Genomic DNA, 16,368 nt, shown 5'->3' with positions numbered 1-16,368 from the left:
ATAACGCGTTATCTTTTTTTGTAGGTAACGTAGAGCGGTAACGCGTTCCCTTCTTTTTAGCCTAGCGAGTAACGTGTTCAGTTACTTTTCTTCAGTAATGCCTACAACACTGGGTACCACACACACAGGCACCTACTCTTGGATGCATCACATGGAACTATAACTAATAATATACAAATTTTTACAAGCCATAGAAAACTGAAGCAGCTATAAGAAATGCAGTGGAAGGTCAGACAGCTGAGTTTCATTGACATGCACCAAAAACTCAGTAAGAGCATGCTATCTGCATTTCGGAATTGACCTCCAATCTTGTGCACAACAGCAGAATGCTCTAGCCACTGAGACACTGTGGTGGGTATGGCATCCCAAACCATTAGACCGTAGGAAGTGTAAAAGGAAGTTTGCACTACAGAATATGAGATGAAAAAGTTTATTAAATAATAAAGGCACTTTGTATCACAAATACCAGAGTACTCCAACTACACATAGAAGCAATTTGTATAAAGTACATCTACAGCTATGATATTGTCGAGTACCTTAACAACAGAAAAGCTGCACAAAAATATCAATGACAAGAAAGAGCAAATTGCATTATAGCTTAAAAACAGCAAACGCTTTTTATCTACAAATAAAATCTATGACTACCGTTTCATTTCATAACAAAACAGTAACAAGAATGTTTTTCAGCATATCGACATCATTGCATTGGTTGTATGGCAGCATGGGACACAAAAGTTTGGTGCTTTTATTAAAAGAAAAGTGTATCAGGATCGATGCTGCCTTAGTGACAACAAAAGTTTGGTGCTTTTGTTAAAAGAAAAGTGTATCAGAATAAATGCTGCCTTAGTGACAACAATGGGAACTAAAATAGAGCAATACTGCAGAACATAGCTCTACATCCAAAACTATTTAAATACTGCAGCTACAATACACAGCCCCACCCGTCTGGCCCTCAATACTTGTTGATGCCAAAGAGTCGAACCTTGTGAAACTGTGGCAACTTGGGAATGAGCACGAACAGCAGGGAGCAGAAGTTTATAGCAAAGTGGACAGAGTCATATTTTGTGTAGAAGCTTGTGAGAAAGAATCTGAAAGGCATTAAAAAACAAGAATAAGATAAGGCAGAAATTACACACACATTGTGAGATGTGTATGAGCTTTCAATCAATCAATCAATCAAGTCAGTTTTATTCAAACGGCAAGTAAAAAGTACATGCGAATCATCTGGGCCCTTAGCCTTCTCGGCTAGACTTGGGCCCATGCAGGAAGTACGAAAAATAATTATAGTGAGACAACTCAGTACTATACACAGAATTCATGTACAGCAGTTATGCGACAGCTATATACAAAGAAAAGTGAAATACTCAAGAAATGATACAATAGTTTGGAGGACAAAAAAAGAGAATGAATGCATCCAAGAAAAACACTGATTTATAGTGGAGTCGAATATTGCTGGCTTCGGAAAAATTTTTCTATCAGCAATTGACCTATATTTAAGTTAGCAGGCAGTTGGTTCCAAATTTTAGCAGTGGCATAGGCAATAGTTTTTTTACCATACACATTATTAACAGCTGGAAGGTTAAAACGACAACTGAAAAAATTTCTAGTTGGACGAGATGGACATACGAAAACAGATGATGATAGTGGGATGTTATGGTTTAGTATATGTATAACCACACAAGCTAGTTTGAAATCCCGCATAGCAAAGAAAGGTGTAATGTCTAGGTAACGAAAGAGCGGAGCGGATCTATCTACGTGTTTGCTATGTGTTATTATACGAAGGGCTCTTTTTTGTAAAATTGCTATTTGATTTAAGTACGTGTTATACGTAAGTCCCCAGGACTCTGCACAGTAAGTCATATTGTTTTGAAAAAGGCAATAATACCAAATTTTTAATGTGCGAAGCGAGAACTTTCTAGCTTTTATTAGGACAAAGCAAGCCCGTCTCAATTTGCTGCTTACACGAATTATGTGAGGATTAAAATTGAAAGCTGAATCTTGAGTTACACCAAGATATACCTGTTGATCGACTCGTGCAAGGGGGTTCGCGCCTATTCGTAACTCATTTAAGCTATTTGAATTTTTATATAGACTGGAGAAGACAATGTATTTTGTCTTTGAGGTGTGTTTGTTAAGTTATTTTGTAAAAACCACTGGCACATCACAGAAAGATCACTATTGGCGTGCCTTTCGACCATATTAGGGTCATGACTAGAGAAGAGAAGGGCTGTATCATCAGCATGCATAATAGAGTTTGGGCATAATTGAAAGCATCTGGCAGATCATTTATGTACAAAGAAAAGAGTAATGGTCTCAATACCGAGCCCTGAGGCACACCACACAGGATGGAATGAACGCTTGATACAGATTTGTCGATTTTAACACATTGCTTGCGGCAAGAAAGATAGCTTTCGAGAAACTGCCTTGCTTGAGCTCTGAATCCATACCGATGTAATTTTGATAATGGTATGTCATGGTTCACAGTGTCAAACACTTTTTTAATATCAGTAAAAATGCCAACTACATAGTCTTTGTTATCTAATGCTTTGTTGATGAATTCACTTAAACACTGTACAGCCGTGGAAGCATATCAGTTTTTTCTAAAACCGTGCTGGTTGTCTACTAGTACGTTATATTTATCTAGAAAATGGGTAAAACGTTTCATCAATAACTTCTCAAATACTGTGTTAAGGGCACTAAGTATTGATATTGGTTGGTAGTTCTGGATGTCATCCTTACTACCGGACTTGTATATGGGGGTGACTTGAACTATTTTAAATGCGTCTGGATATGTGGTCATGTAGAAGGATGCATTAAATAGTTTTGCTAAATGCCCACTCAGTTCCTCAATGTGCTCTTTAATGACAAGTAAGAGGATCTTATCATTACCTGGTGTTCTTCCTCCAGTCATTGTTCTAACAGTAGAAATGATTTCATCATGAGTAATGTCATCAAAAACACAAGAATTCAGTACAGCAGCTGGGAGCTCGGGGGCTTCATGCATCCACAGCTTATCCACAGTCCAAAGATCCATCAGACATTATATACCCTTTTGACCTCAGCGGAAATGCAAATACATCACAGTGATGTGTAGCCCCAGGCTTTTCCTTCAGTTCTTCAGCAGGCCGGAGACAAGCAGCAATGAAGTCAACCCTTTGTGGCACAGTGCCTCCGTACATGCATGAAACTTTTCAAAGGTTTTTTCAAAGCAACTAGTGCTTGTTTCGCTAAGTCACTGACACAGACTACATCTGAAATTCTTCCTGGACAGAATTTCAGGGCCATTTTGTGCTTAGAAAAAAAAGATGGCGGTGGTTTAGCTTTTGTTAAACCTGGAGTGACGCGATAGCTACAGCCGGCCGAGTGGAACTTGGTCACGTGACCAACCACGTAACGAACTACGTGATCAACCACGGCGCCACACCGCCGGCAGCTGGTCCACACCACGTGACCAACCGACAGCGTGGCGGCGAAGCCACGGCGTGGCGGTGCCACCACACTGAAGGCTCGAAATGCTACCGTAATGTAGCTATCGCTACAAAAAAGGATGCCTTTTCCAAACGAAGAAATAGAGATGGATGTCGCGAAGTTCTATGGCGAGCCTAGGAAGTGCTGTTTGGTACTCTCCTTTCTTCTCTGATGCAATGAAATTTATACTAAAAGACACTGTACGCTAGTTTTCATTGCAAAAATATCTTTGGATTATAAGAAAATAATTAGTTGGGCATAAATATATTTGATGGAAGAATAAGGCTCCAAACCTGTGAGCATGGAAGTATGTGAATTTGTAAAGTTTTTGGGCCATTCAAGTTGTTTTTTTGTGAAATATAGCGGGCCTTAAGTTACACACACAAATTATCAGAATTTCCTCGTTAGTAGGACATGATGCATGTCTGAAAGGGTTAAATCTACAGGATGGATGGTTGGTTGGTTTATGGAGGTTTAACGTCCCGAAGCAACTTAGGCTATGAGGGACACTGTAGTGAAAGGCTCCGGAAATTTCGACCACCTGGGGTCCTTTAATACGCACTGACACCGTACAGTACAGGGGCCTCTAGAATTTCACCTCCATTGAAATTCACCACCGTGGCCGGGATCGAACCCGCGTCTTTCGGGTCAGCAGGGAGCGCCATAACCACTGAGCCACCACGGTGGCTTAATAGCCCCTGCGCATGGATGGTAGCTAGGTGCACATTTATCAGTGGATGGGCATGCTTGCCAGGGAGTGTTTCAACCACCATCTAATTAGCCTGAAGGCATCTCTCATTGATGGACATCACTGTGACATAGAATGCAGCAAGATGCACAAGATGGAAACTTCTATGTGCTTACGCATGACGGTGCTAGCTGTCTAAGACTGCCATCGCCAATAGCATGTATACAGGCATTTTTGCCAATTATGTTCATCTGTGTCATCAAAAACTAATGCCACCGTTTCATGAAGTGATGGAGGCAATGTAGCCCCCACTGAAAAAACCCGAGTAGACACTTAAGCTCCATATTACAATAGTGTTAATGGGCACCTTCAGTGACCTGGGGTCCTCTTTGCATATCAATCTGCAGACATGGACACTGTTCTTTCTTCCACCATCACATAACACTTAACCTACCCTCAGCATCAGAGATCCCTCGCATGCAAGTACTCGTTCTGTGTCACCTAGGTTTTGCCTACCTGTCCATATGTACGGAATTGGTCATTCTCTACTTCGCATTCCCAGATTGCGGGGAGTCCTCATACCACTATTGGCATAATGGTGCAGCAGTTAAGTGATGTGCTATTGCCCCAGCAGGTGGCTGTTTTAAACACAGCCACTGGTGGGGTTTGTGGGACCCAGGTTCCTCTTCCCCAGCAACCTCTCACGACTGATCGTTAATTGAACTGCCACCGGTCACAATTAAGTTTGTTCATAATCCGGTGGGAAGGTTGCCGCCTGCCACGGTGGGAGGTTTGTGATGACATCACAAGTTCACGTGACCTAGGTGGCAGGTGAGGCTTTTATCGGAACGCCAACGTCGATGCCGAATTTCCCGCTGAACTGGGCCCTTAGCGCTATCATGATAATAAAATTCATTAAAATAAAAGTGGCATTCCCGCTTGAAACGCAGGGAGTGTGGCTAAAGACTATTATGATAAGAACATTATGATAAAGAACATTATGATAAGTAACACAAAGACTTGGGCTAGTTGGTAGGTGTGTGGTATGAAGGCAATGGCACAAACAGACCATCAGAAAAACAGAACCACAGGATGAGCGTCAACTGATAGCAAGTGATCCTATCAAAAACAGAAAATGTCAGCATATACGGACACTAAAGCACAAAACAACATGAACTTCACACTGTGGAGCATACAAAAAAAACAAGCAAAACAACCAGCCTTTCCAACAACCTAACCTCAGACTTGCGCAAATCTAGATAAGGATGACTTGTACATGTTTCCTCTTACAACAATATGAAAAGCTGTCTCAACCTCGCAAGTTGTCTGGCAATGATAAGCACTGCTGCAGTACATTCAAAACAATGGGGTACTACTACACATTGCAATGTACAGCCTGGTGCGACCACAATCTGCCCTTCAATGATGAATTCTCCCTCCAACAAATATTTATGCATAGTCACTTTTTATGTCCATGGGAGAGGAAGAAAGACATAAACCACCCCATCTTGTAATGTCAAAGCACGCGCTTAAAGGGAAGGTGAAATGGTTTTTTGAGAATTCGAGGTTGATCAAGAATTAGAATCTACGAAGTTTCTAGACGAAGCATGCATAGTAGTTCTGCGCTAGCATTTAAGATGGTGACGTAATCACCGACTAGAACCGCAACAATATTCAGGCTTCTCCTCACTATGTTGAAGGAGTGCGGGGAAACTTGTGGTGATGTCATTGTTGCCAAAATTTCAGATGTCCACTGCCCTCGTCTATATGCTGCCAGGATAATTAAGCACTTTTCTCACTTTTTCTAAACAAGAGTCACATTTGAAAGTCATGCTATGAGCCGAAGCACCCTTCTGTCTTGCCACATTGTCAAGGTGCTCAGTGTATTTTCTGCATCTCTGCAGTTTTGCAAAGATAATTGACTGTTTTTATGGTGGCTGTTAAGGTGGCTTTTATTTTGAGATGGACTCCACGAAAGAAATGGCCAAAGCCATAGCTGAACTGACTGACAAACAGCTGCATTTCCTGAACCACAAGAACACTGGAGCTAACACATTCTGCAACCACATTAGCCAAAATAACTAAAGTTAGAACTATACTGCATGCAATATGTGTTACAAATACGTCAAGTACACATTCACTTGTATTTTTCATTTTTCAAATTATGGCATGAAAATGCTATGCACAGGGGTACACATGTTTGTGTCCCACAGGCACCTGAAAGTCTGATGTCTTCCCAGCACTTCATCCCACTCGAATGACACTTCAAACAAATGTCACCAAGCATGAGGCTAGCAATTTCCAAATAGCATTCGCTTTAAAGGAATTTGAAACACTCATGCAGTATACAAGGAGAACAAGCTCATCTATGTTTACAGAGGCTTTTAAAGTGGTAGTCCACTGTGACGGTGTGTTATCTGTGTGTTGTTTTAGGTCACATAGGCAGCTAACGCGACCATGGGCCAAAGCACAAGGTATAGTCACTATGATGGCATGCATCTATTCTTTGCAATATGTATACATGACTTCCACAAAGAGGTCAAGGCATGTGCATTGAGTATCCATTCATTAGTGCAGTCGCAAATGCAATTGAGGCAGTGAACTTTTTAACACCAACACATTCAATGCAGTTAATCTAAAATGGTTCATGCCACATTGGAAATAAACAATGAGCATGAAACTCTATGTTCACCACACAGTTTACACTGCTCGAAACAAATGAACATATGCACTTACAGGAAAACAGGAACCACAGTAAGGAACTTTCTCGTGGCTGTAAACTGCATTTCATCATCAATCTGCTCCCACTGTGTCAGGTATCGAGACTTTCCCTGGTCTGCTGACTCCCAGGGGACACCTTTGAGGGTGTGGAGGAAGAAGAACATTGCCTGCAATGGAGAGCAAAATTAAACAAGTGGTTCAGAGCACGTTTCATGCAGGAAGTCTTCAGAAATTATTAATAAGGCTGTAAACTAGACTAACGAGCTTGTCATTTCTGCACCGCAACTGGAGAGTTGAGCCTCTCAAGATTAATTCCCAGTTTGTGCAGCGTAGAAGGGTGCTACTTCAGCCAAGGAGCTCTCAAGTGAGTGAACTAATTTGTACTCTCCACTACACCAGTTGCGGTTGTTATGTCATGCTTGACGCCATAAATTCATGTGCCATAATTTGCACAGGGGTGTCTGAAGGCATCATCGTAGTTGCCTCCACCATTTTCACAAATTAGTGCAATGCAGTCTACAATTCATGCATCGCGCTAAAAGATGCTACCCTAAGCCACAGAGTAGCTTGCGTTATTTCAACCCGGGTGTTAGTCCTCACAAACTACGAGCTACAGCCAGTAGCTTTCTTGTTGCAAGAACACCATCACTAATACTGCAAAAAAAGCGTATAGTGAGCTGCCAGATCGAGGCAATGTATACACTGTTTTCTATCCTAAAAAAGCTCTGTTCTTGATAAAACATGCATATTTAACGTCCTGAAAATCTAACCTGTCTAAATCTGCTATATGAAAGCAAAATTGGTCTCGCTTCATGTTTGAGTTCATGTTCTCTTGAAGGCACCCTACAAAACATTAGAACGAAGAACTCGCAAATACAAATGGACACAACACTGCAAGAATTCATAAACTGTGTATAAGCAATGTACTGTCAGGAGCAAAAATGATTATAACGTGTGCTGTTGCATGACTCGCCTCTTTAGCAACTCTCGGTTTTTTCACAAACAGGACTGCTCCAGACTGAAATGAGAAAACTGATGCCCTTCTAGATAAAAACGGTACCTCCTTAGCCTCTTCAAACAGCATGTGCTGCTCAAATGTGGCGCAGCAATATGGCCTAATTGAAGCTCACGTACTACGCACCATTTTTCCTCCCGACAAGAGAAGTGTACTTCGCTCCTGTGATCAGATTATGCAATCCATTGCTTCGGTTCCACTTAACAGCATGATGAGCTGAGGCAAACATGTTCAACGTCAGTAAAAGCTCGAGCAAAACTGAACAGTGGTAGCAAGAATACTGACAAAGCCAACAACATAAAACATGCCAAATCTAAATATGCTGCTAGGGCCAGTACCACAACATTACTGATATCTTAGTCTATAGCCAATTATAAGTATCATCATCATCCACCTCAGCATGACCAAGCCCACTAAGGACAAAGGCCTCTCCATATGTAGAGTCTGAAATGCACAAGCTCTGCATCTATATTTTCCAAGGCAACTATGTTCACTTTGGATTTGGTGCCTTGTAAAACACAGTAGCTTGCAAGGACATACCACTTTCAGTGATAAAACAGTTAAATGCACGAGTTCATATGGCTTCATAGTTAAGCAGCATGAAAGATACCAAAATCCCAAAAGGAGAGAAAATAGGCACCATGTTTTTTATGCTGTGACCTTATGTACAGCTTTTCAATGCACTTTTGCTATGCAGAAACTGTGAGAAGCATCTAATGCTTCCAGGTACACATTTCAACACTCAAATGCTCAATAGATAAGCACAGTGGCTTTCATATGCCAGACAAGAATACTAAAAGAAATGCGAGTCTTAACCTCACAGGCTGCAATGATCATGAGTGTTCGGATTTCGTTTCCTGGAAGGAAGCAGCTTATACACATTTTGTAGCCGGAGCCAGATGCTGTGAAAGCCTCATCATCAGCCTAACTAAGCCTACTACAGCACAAAGGCCTCTCTCATATCCCTGCACATATTCTGACAATTCAATCATCCCTGGACTCGTTTTGACTACAACCTTTTTACACGGCAAGTGAAGAGTTTTTAGAATTCAACATGCTTAAAGAGATTGGATAAGTGAAACTTGCAGGGAAAGCATTCGAAGCCTCTTTCTGTCAGCATCTGAAGTGGTGATATAACTGCTCAATAAAGCCTCAACGACATTCAAGCCTCTCCGCAGTGCACAGTCAGGTAGGGCATGGCGACGTCACCTATGGCGGCGGTACATTTCCAATGCAGAAGCGGTTGCTCGAAAGAAGGAAACTAATGCCACTGAAGGTAAAGCATGCGAAGAATTGTTTGGCAGCAACCAACGATACACAGCAGGGTGTGAGCAAAGGCAGCCAAAATCTGAAGTCTCATCCATCGATGCATGCAGTCATCAACAAGCTTTTCCATGCTTCGCCGATGTTGTGAGGAGAAATCTGAATATTGTTGGGTTTAGATGTGAGCACACAAAAAACTTTTCATGCTTTACCTACAAGTTATTCGTATCCTTGAACCTTATTGAATTTTCAAAAAATGTCCTCGCCTCCCTTTAACGGCAAAAGCACTTATACACAGAAATTATTATGACTTAACTCTGGATGGGTTTGGCTCTCAACACATATGCATTAAAATTTTGACCAGAAGCAAGGCAAGAAAAGATGAGAGGTAAGTGCATTCACCACTGTAAACTAGAGCCAAGTGGGACAGTGATAAAGCATTCTATGCATGGGAAATGATACCGCTACTGTATTCTACAGGAGACACTAGATGCGCGAAAGACGTGGAAACATTACGATGAAAGCCCGAGGCAAAACCCGAAATGCAGAGAATGGCTAGTGAGAAACAAAGAGAACTGCAAACAAGACAAGCAGCAGCAAGGAAAATGCACAGGACCAGTAGCAAGAAATGTAAAAGGCATTGGAACACTACACTGGCACCCAAGGATGTCGAATGGCAGGAGCATAAATTGTAGAAAAGCACATCATTTGAAACAGGATGCTACATTAGTACAGGGTGCAAAGCAAGAACGACCAAAATGAATACGGATTAGCTCAGCTAATCCAGGATATACAAAGCGAAAGCTGTCGGTGTTCATTGGCATTGACAACATTCTATAACGCCGATGATTTTGAGGAAAGGAAGGGTGCATGCACTATGCTCTTAGCGGCCGCTCACCTTGGAAGAAGGTGCAATGGAAGAAGAAGACGCGGCTGGTGGCCGTGTGTATACCAAGCAACATCTTCAGAGCCTACGGGAAGCTGCTTCTACCGACCCCGAAGTCATTGCCTGGTGTGAGGCTGCCCGTCTATATAAGAATGAAGCACGGAGAGCTAAGCGCGTGTCAGAGACTCCCGAGGTACGTGGAGAACGTCTCGCCAAGCATCTTCACTTTCCACCAGCCGCGTCTTTTTCCATTGCGGCTTCTCCCAAGGCGAGTGGCCACTCAGCGGCTTATATCCTCCGCCGCGGCACAGCCGCTAAGAGCGTAGCGCATGCACAGTGAGGTGCATAGCTAAGTGATGACGTCACGCGTAGTGCTGCGCGGAGACCAGTGAGGCGATGGCGCGCGGCTCGGAGCACCGTGCATGCGCAGGGAGGTGCATAGCTAAGTGATGACGTCACACCCGCCACTGTGCGGAGGCCGGTGAGGCGACGGCGCGCGGCGAACATCTGAGACTCTGTGCAGCTGGTTGCCATGGTTACGGTGCCTGCGCAGAAGTGACTAGAGCGGACCGCTTTAAATGCGCTGCTGACTAGCCTAGAGTAGCCTTTGCTACAGAAGGAGCAGCTGTAATTCAGTAAGTTCTAACAACTGACCAAAAGTGGCACACGTGGCAGTAGCAGCAGTGTGACGAAGTGCCAATAGGATATCATGATTTTGTTTTGTTCAGATTTGTTGTTTTGTTCAGGGCCCATTCTTTTTTTAGCTTGCCTGTTTGTGGTACTAGTTATGTTATGGATAATGATGTGATGTAAAAAATGTGAACCTAAACGGCTACACTGACTGCATGTTTGAAGTGCATGGAAGTAAGATGAAGTTGCATTATGCCAGCCTCTTAAGTCGATGAGCCATGCCGTTCACATTAGGCAGTAGCTGTCAACAATTTTTTTTATGGCAATGAAGGAAATAAACCTGGCAGTAAAAAGTTTAACGTTATTGTTGCTATTTCAAACATGAAAAGCAGAAATGTACATGTGCCGATTACACGTTTCACGGAAGTGTGACTGAACAGAATAGTACAAGAAGAAAAATTGCAATATATATGTCGAACATTCCTGAATACAGCAAACACATAGTGACTCAAGCTCTGATCTCTTGTATTTCCAATTACTTAAACAAATTTCAAAACCTATGGTTCATTCACAATGTTTTCTTTGAGTGTCCATGTCAATGGGGCTAAACGGCGTTTTCACATCACTGATGCTTTGCCGAGACAACAGAGGTTCCACAGTTACTATCAGCAGCACACAGATACCTAAACAGCGCTGCACTGATGAAAAGCAGGAATGTGAAACATACAAGCAGCATACTCTTCTTAATACATGGCCTAAAGCAGCTGTCAAAACAGCTTCTTTGCAGCCTTCTTGGCCACCAGCTAAGAAGTATTTGAGCAGCCACGATAACTAAGAAACACAGTCATTCCAAGCAGCACATTTACATTTGGCACATTTCACTCGGCTTCACCAATTTGTTTCAGTACCTACAGTGCCACCTACTGTCGCTCAATACTTTGACAACCTTGCACAACTACACCCCCTCTAGTGAAGCCCATGAAGTGAAACAGAACTATGCACGGCGCGATCTGATCGGAGCAGCAAACAGGGATGTGCCGCTGCATCTACCACAGCGCATGAATGCAAGTCCAAGTCTGCCGAGCCCTAGATACAAGAATTACTCGTAGTAGCAATGCATCATAACAGAAGGTTGTGTCAAACAATATTTGCATTCCTTCGATACAGTGCAAGCCTACTAAAAGAAGGAAAATATGTAAGATTCACTTTCTGTATTACGTGTCCAACTAGAACTGCAGGCTGAAAGATTTTATTATGCAAGAAATGTGACCAACTCATTTACTACATACCTCAACAAGCTGCAAATTCTAAATTTCCATCTGTATAAATCGTGATCTGAGACAATCCGACCCCTTAGCAACTGCGTGTTTTGATCTTGAATAGCACAATTCTGAAAATTCATTAGGTTGTGCACTTTAAACGTGCTTACATGTGTGCTTACTGTCGAAAACAGCGTGAAAATGGGACAGAGTAAAGAAACAACACACATGGCGCTGTGCATGTTGTTTCTCTGTCCCATGTTTCACACTGTCCTGTGTTTTGCACATGAAGATACACAGAGCTGTGTGTGTTGTTTCTTTTCTCTGTCCCATGTTTCGCGCTGTTTTCGACAGTAATCGTGAACCAACTGGCCCAACAATCCTCCCTTATATGTGTGACAACAAACATAAAGAGCAAATGCTTTTAAGTTATCAAGACTTGAATTTGATACCTACTTTTCCCCATACGCATGCCATCGCTGAGTACTTATAATGGCTTGTAATAGCTAGGGTCTGAGAATCTAAATGCCAAGCATGTCTCCCAAATCTTGTACCATGGCACACCTCTGCACTGCCCTTCTCAAAATTTTATTGCTGGCCACTTAACACTTCATTTACACTGGCTCCTCACCTTGAACCCAACCAGAAAAGCCATTACGAAACTGTCTACCACCCCCAATGCAATGATTACTATACATATCTGCTCTTAATTCCAACCACACGGGAGGAAACAGTCTGCCCATGATTCTGTGCACCACTCCAGTGTACTTTATTTCTAGCCTGCTGTAAAATATCATTCAGTGAAGACTGAAATAATCTGCACCTGTACTCTAATAACAAGCACCATTTATGCAGTAATCCACACCATAGCTCGTAGTGACATAAATACATGAGCAAATGAAAACGTTTGCTTTTGCACAACTACTGAATGCCACCATGAAGTGTGCAGACACAAGAGGATGTATGGGGACAGACCACATTGTGCACAAGATTTGTGAGGCTCCAGGCCCAAGCAACGCTGAGGAAAGGGAAGCTGAGGATCAGCAGATGCAGCAGCAGGATGCCGAGGCAATAAGTGAGCCAGATGCCACGGCTGTTTAGCCAGGAGCCATTGGGGTTCACTGCAGCACTACCATCCAACATGGCGAACTCTCTGCACAAGAAGACAAAAAGTTGGTATTTTAGTTGGTGAAACATAATATAGGCTACGCAATGCAGCAGGAACAAGAAAGATGAAAACAGACACATGACCTGTGTCCTCCTGTATCCCTGATCTTGTGTGTTGTTCCTCTCAAGCGGTGTTTCACTTAATCCACTTTTAACTGCCAGCATATATGGTTTACACATGCTGACTGTGTCCTCCCTCATAATCATTTATTTTTATTCAGCAGGCTTCATGGTACAGCATTTACCAAGGATGTAGGAAGAGCAGTTATATTCTACTATTTTTTTTTCTGATGCTGTGTACTAAGATTTCAGTATATTTTAAAACTTCACGGGTAAAAAATAATCTGGAGCTCTTCATTATGGCAGGCCTGATAACTCAAGTGTCACTCTGGCCTGTAAAAAATAACACCCAACTGCTTCCAAAACATTGCTATTATACTTAACTCGATTTAACGCTGTTCTTGGTACATCTTAGCTCATCCTGACATTACTTGCCAGAGCAAAATTTAATCTGAAAATAGCTATCCAGGTTTAGAGGCCACACAAACTGTCACAAGACCAACCATGTTAAGCCAAATTTCGCAGTTAATGCTCACAATTGAAATAGGCAACTAAAATTGTAAACACTTTTTGTTAAGGCACTACTTTACCTCTGAAGATTCAATAGAAGTAAAAATAATACAATTCAGCTTCTAAAAAATTACTGTTCTACTACTTGAGATTAGTACTGAAAGGAATTGACATCACTGCTTACTATTAAACACCCACGATCCCAATAATGAATGGCTCACAAAGCTCACAGCAGTTTTTCTTTAGCAGCCTGCTCAAATGCTGACCAAACAACCACAACGCATTTTTAGTACTTGACCCATCAACTAGAACTCATCGTTTGCCTTTTCTTGTTTTGGCAAATTCTACTACTTCCCTGGTTAAGTTTAGGTCTCTATGGTATGGCTGCACCAGGATCAATCAGAGTAAAGCAACAGCACGTTAAATTTTTCAGTGCCGGATACTTTAAGCAATTCGCTCCCCATTTGTGGAAATGAAGATAAGGTCACAAGCTCATGCTAGGCTCAGTTCCTACAGACAGAAAAAGTGAAGCACACTGTTCAGCCAGCAAAAAAATCAAAGCAATGACAATGCATGTTGATAAAGTAAGCATACTGCCTATCATCAATGTTCATAGAACAAGACAACAGCTGTGTAGGCATGCCAGGCAAGTGAAATGGCAAAAATAAAAATATAGGCAGCAATAAAAAGCAGACGCAGCTCTCATGGGAACTCAACCTCTGCATTTTCAGGCAGTGGGCATCCCAAACAATTACACTTGACCGTTACAAAGACATCAGTGGACCTGCATATTTTTTGCAGCAAGCTTACAAAAATGAGCAAGCAAGAAAGCAAACATCGCTGGAGCAAGCATGAAAATTACAGCCGAGATAATGACAGACAGCAGCTGAAAACGCCTGCACTGGTTCATGTTCTCTGCAATACGCTTGTGCCACAGCTGTGGCGCTAAGCTGCACTTGAAATGTACGCTTACAGTATGTATGACGTGTCTGACTGCAAAGCCGCACTCAAACTGTATGCTTCAATGACAGCATCTTTGACAGCAAAAATCACCAAAAATAACCTAAAATTAATACTGTCAACCAGATGCTTTGCTCACCAACAGGACACAAAATCGGTAATCTCAGGACAAGTATGCAGAGGTAAATATTTCAGCTGCATGAAACTAAATGAAAGTTCCCTGACACAGCTCAGCCCAATAATAATAATAATAACAACGCAGGTGCAAAGCGCTCGTAACAATGAAAACACCATCTTCAGACTCGCCCACAAAAAAATGAAGCGCAAGTTAACGCTCTTTGCCGCTGCTAAGCATTGTTATGTCACGTTAAAACAACCAGTGCCGTCAACGTCACAAACCGTCACAGGAAGTTGCGGCGCTTGCAGACGTGTACTCTATATACTGAACAATGACAGCCGCCTCGCGCTCACCACGCGCTTGAAAAGAATTTCAGCCCCCGATGCTATATCCGGAGTGCGTTCTATTATGTGAAACCGCTGAGGGAGCTGCGGCGCCGGACTGATAAGATACGCAGTGGTAAACAAGACAATTGCGTCCTCTTGAACCCCGATTTGCACTTTCCGCCACAGGGGCGGCGCACAGATGTCTGTTTCCTTCGGTCGCTGCGATGGCTCAAAACAACAAGCAAAGGGTAGATGAAGACTGGTGATGTTGCAAAACGCCAGAGCTACGGTAGCAAGCAAGATGCCAGGATATGTATTCACGGATCTCGTATCGTGAAGGTGCGAGTCCCAAACCTTGATGAAAGTCATTAGCTTTCGTGCTATAACAAGAAGTGCATCTTCGTTACATACACAAGTTTTGACACCGCTCTTCCTGACGGCTGCGGCGCGTCCAACGAGCAAGATATATTCAAGAAATGGACGAACTTATGCGTCGTAAAAGAATTGCCTGCGGGCCAATGACGACCGATTCCACTAATTGTGCAATAAGAATACGCACCAACGTCAAGTATGAGTCACTCCCAAGAACGGTGACTGTGGCGGTCTGATGTGTCCTGTGCTGCGTCCTCGAACGCAGTATCGATGCTACCGAACGCGGAGGCACCTTACCAAGCGACTGGACTGAAGTGGCACGCGATCGCACGAGGAAAAAATACGTCGAAGAGGAAATGCTTTGGCACCTTTAGCGGCTTGCGCACGTACGCGCTTCGAGACATTTAGCGCTTCGAGCGCCTCTTCGAGCCCGCGTCGGATAGGTTGGACGGATGCGCGGCCACTGCAAACCCCTTGCACCACGTGACCTTTCTTATTTTTGCGTAACGCACAGCTGCTGCACGTAGCCGCAGGCGTGAAGTCTCCTACACCATTTACACAACAAATGCGACCTCTGCGTCATCTGTTGACGGCAAGCAATTTTAGAGAACTGCAACTCACGAAATGCCTAGTAGAGGGCAGCACGCACCTACAAAACGAACAAAGCGGAGTTTTTTGTTTCTTTTTTGTGATGCAGTGTATGCATCAAGTTTCGATTCGGCGCATACTATCGACGAAGGTGCTGCTTGTATGTCCAGCGGGTTACTGGACAGTCGAACAATCAACATTTCAATACAGTTTACCATCTTACCTCCTCAGTCGTTTGTATGCATTCTTGTCCTTTATGACGAAAAAATATATCATGATTCGTGAAAGGAACCCACGAAGGACGGACTGGATGACGCAGACAAGCACTAACTCGCAA

At 42.8% G+C, this 16,368-nt stretch overlaps 1 protein-coding gene across 1 annotated transcript; it reads right to left on the bottom strand.

The window, feature by feature from the left end:
• Positions 1 to 414: 414 nt before the first annotated feature.
• ORMDL (sphingolipid biosynthesis regulator orosomucoid 1-like) lies at positions 415 to 15,967 on the bottom strand. The gene is made up of 4 exons (XM_077658816.1): positions 15,631 to 15,967; positions 12,906 to 13,083; positions 6,893 to 7,044; positions 415 to 1,088 (listed from the first exon to the last, which is right to left on the bottom strand). Exons 2-4 carry the CDS (start codon positions 13,071 to 13,073, stop codon positions 953 to 955), a joined length of 456 nt encoding a protein of 151 aa, XP_077514942.1. The 5' UTR covers positions 13,074 to 13,083; positions 15,631 to 15,967; the 3' UTR covers positions 415 to 952.
• Positions 15,968 to 16,368: the final 401 nt, after the last annotated feature.

Source organism: Amblyomma americanum, chromosome 3, assembly GCF_052857255.1.
Source record: "Amblyomma americanum isolate KBUSLIRL-KWMA chromosome 3, ASM5285725v1, whole genome shotgun sequence".
Lineage (NCBI taxonomy): Eukaryota > Metazoa > Arthropoda > Arachnida > Ixodida > Ixodidae > Amblyomma > Amblyomma americanum.
The sequence above is the reverse complement of the archived record's forward strand: the minus strand, read 5'-3'. Positions and strand labels throughout refer to the sequence as shown.

Coding starts and splice junctions, on each gene's coding strand:
- ORMDL (XM_077658816.1), bottom strand. CDS start 13,073: ATGTTGGATGGTAGTGCTGCAGTGAACCCCAATGGCTCCTGGCTAAAC. Junction 7,045..12,905: donor CAAATCTTGTGCACAATGTG/GTCTGTCCCCAT, acceptor TCTCCATTGCAG/GCAATGTTCTTCTTCCTCCA. Junction 1,089..6,892: donor ACTGTGGTTCCTGTTTTCCT/GTAAGTGCATAT, acceptor AATGCCTTTCAG/ATTCTTTCTCACAAGCTTCT.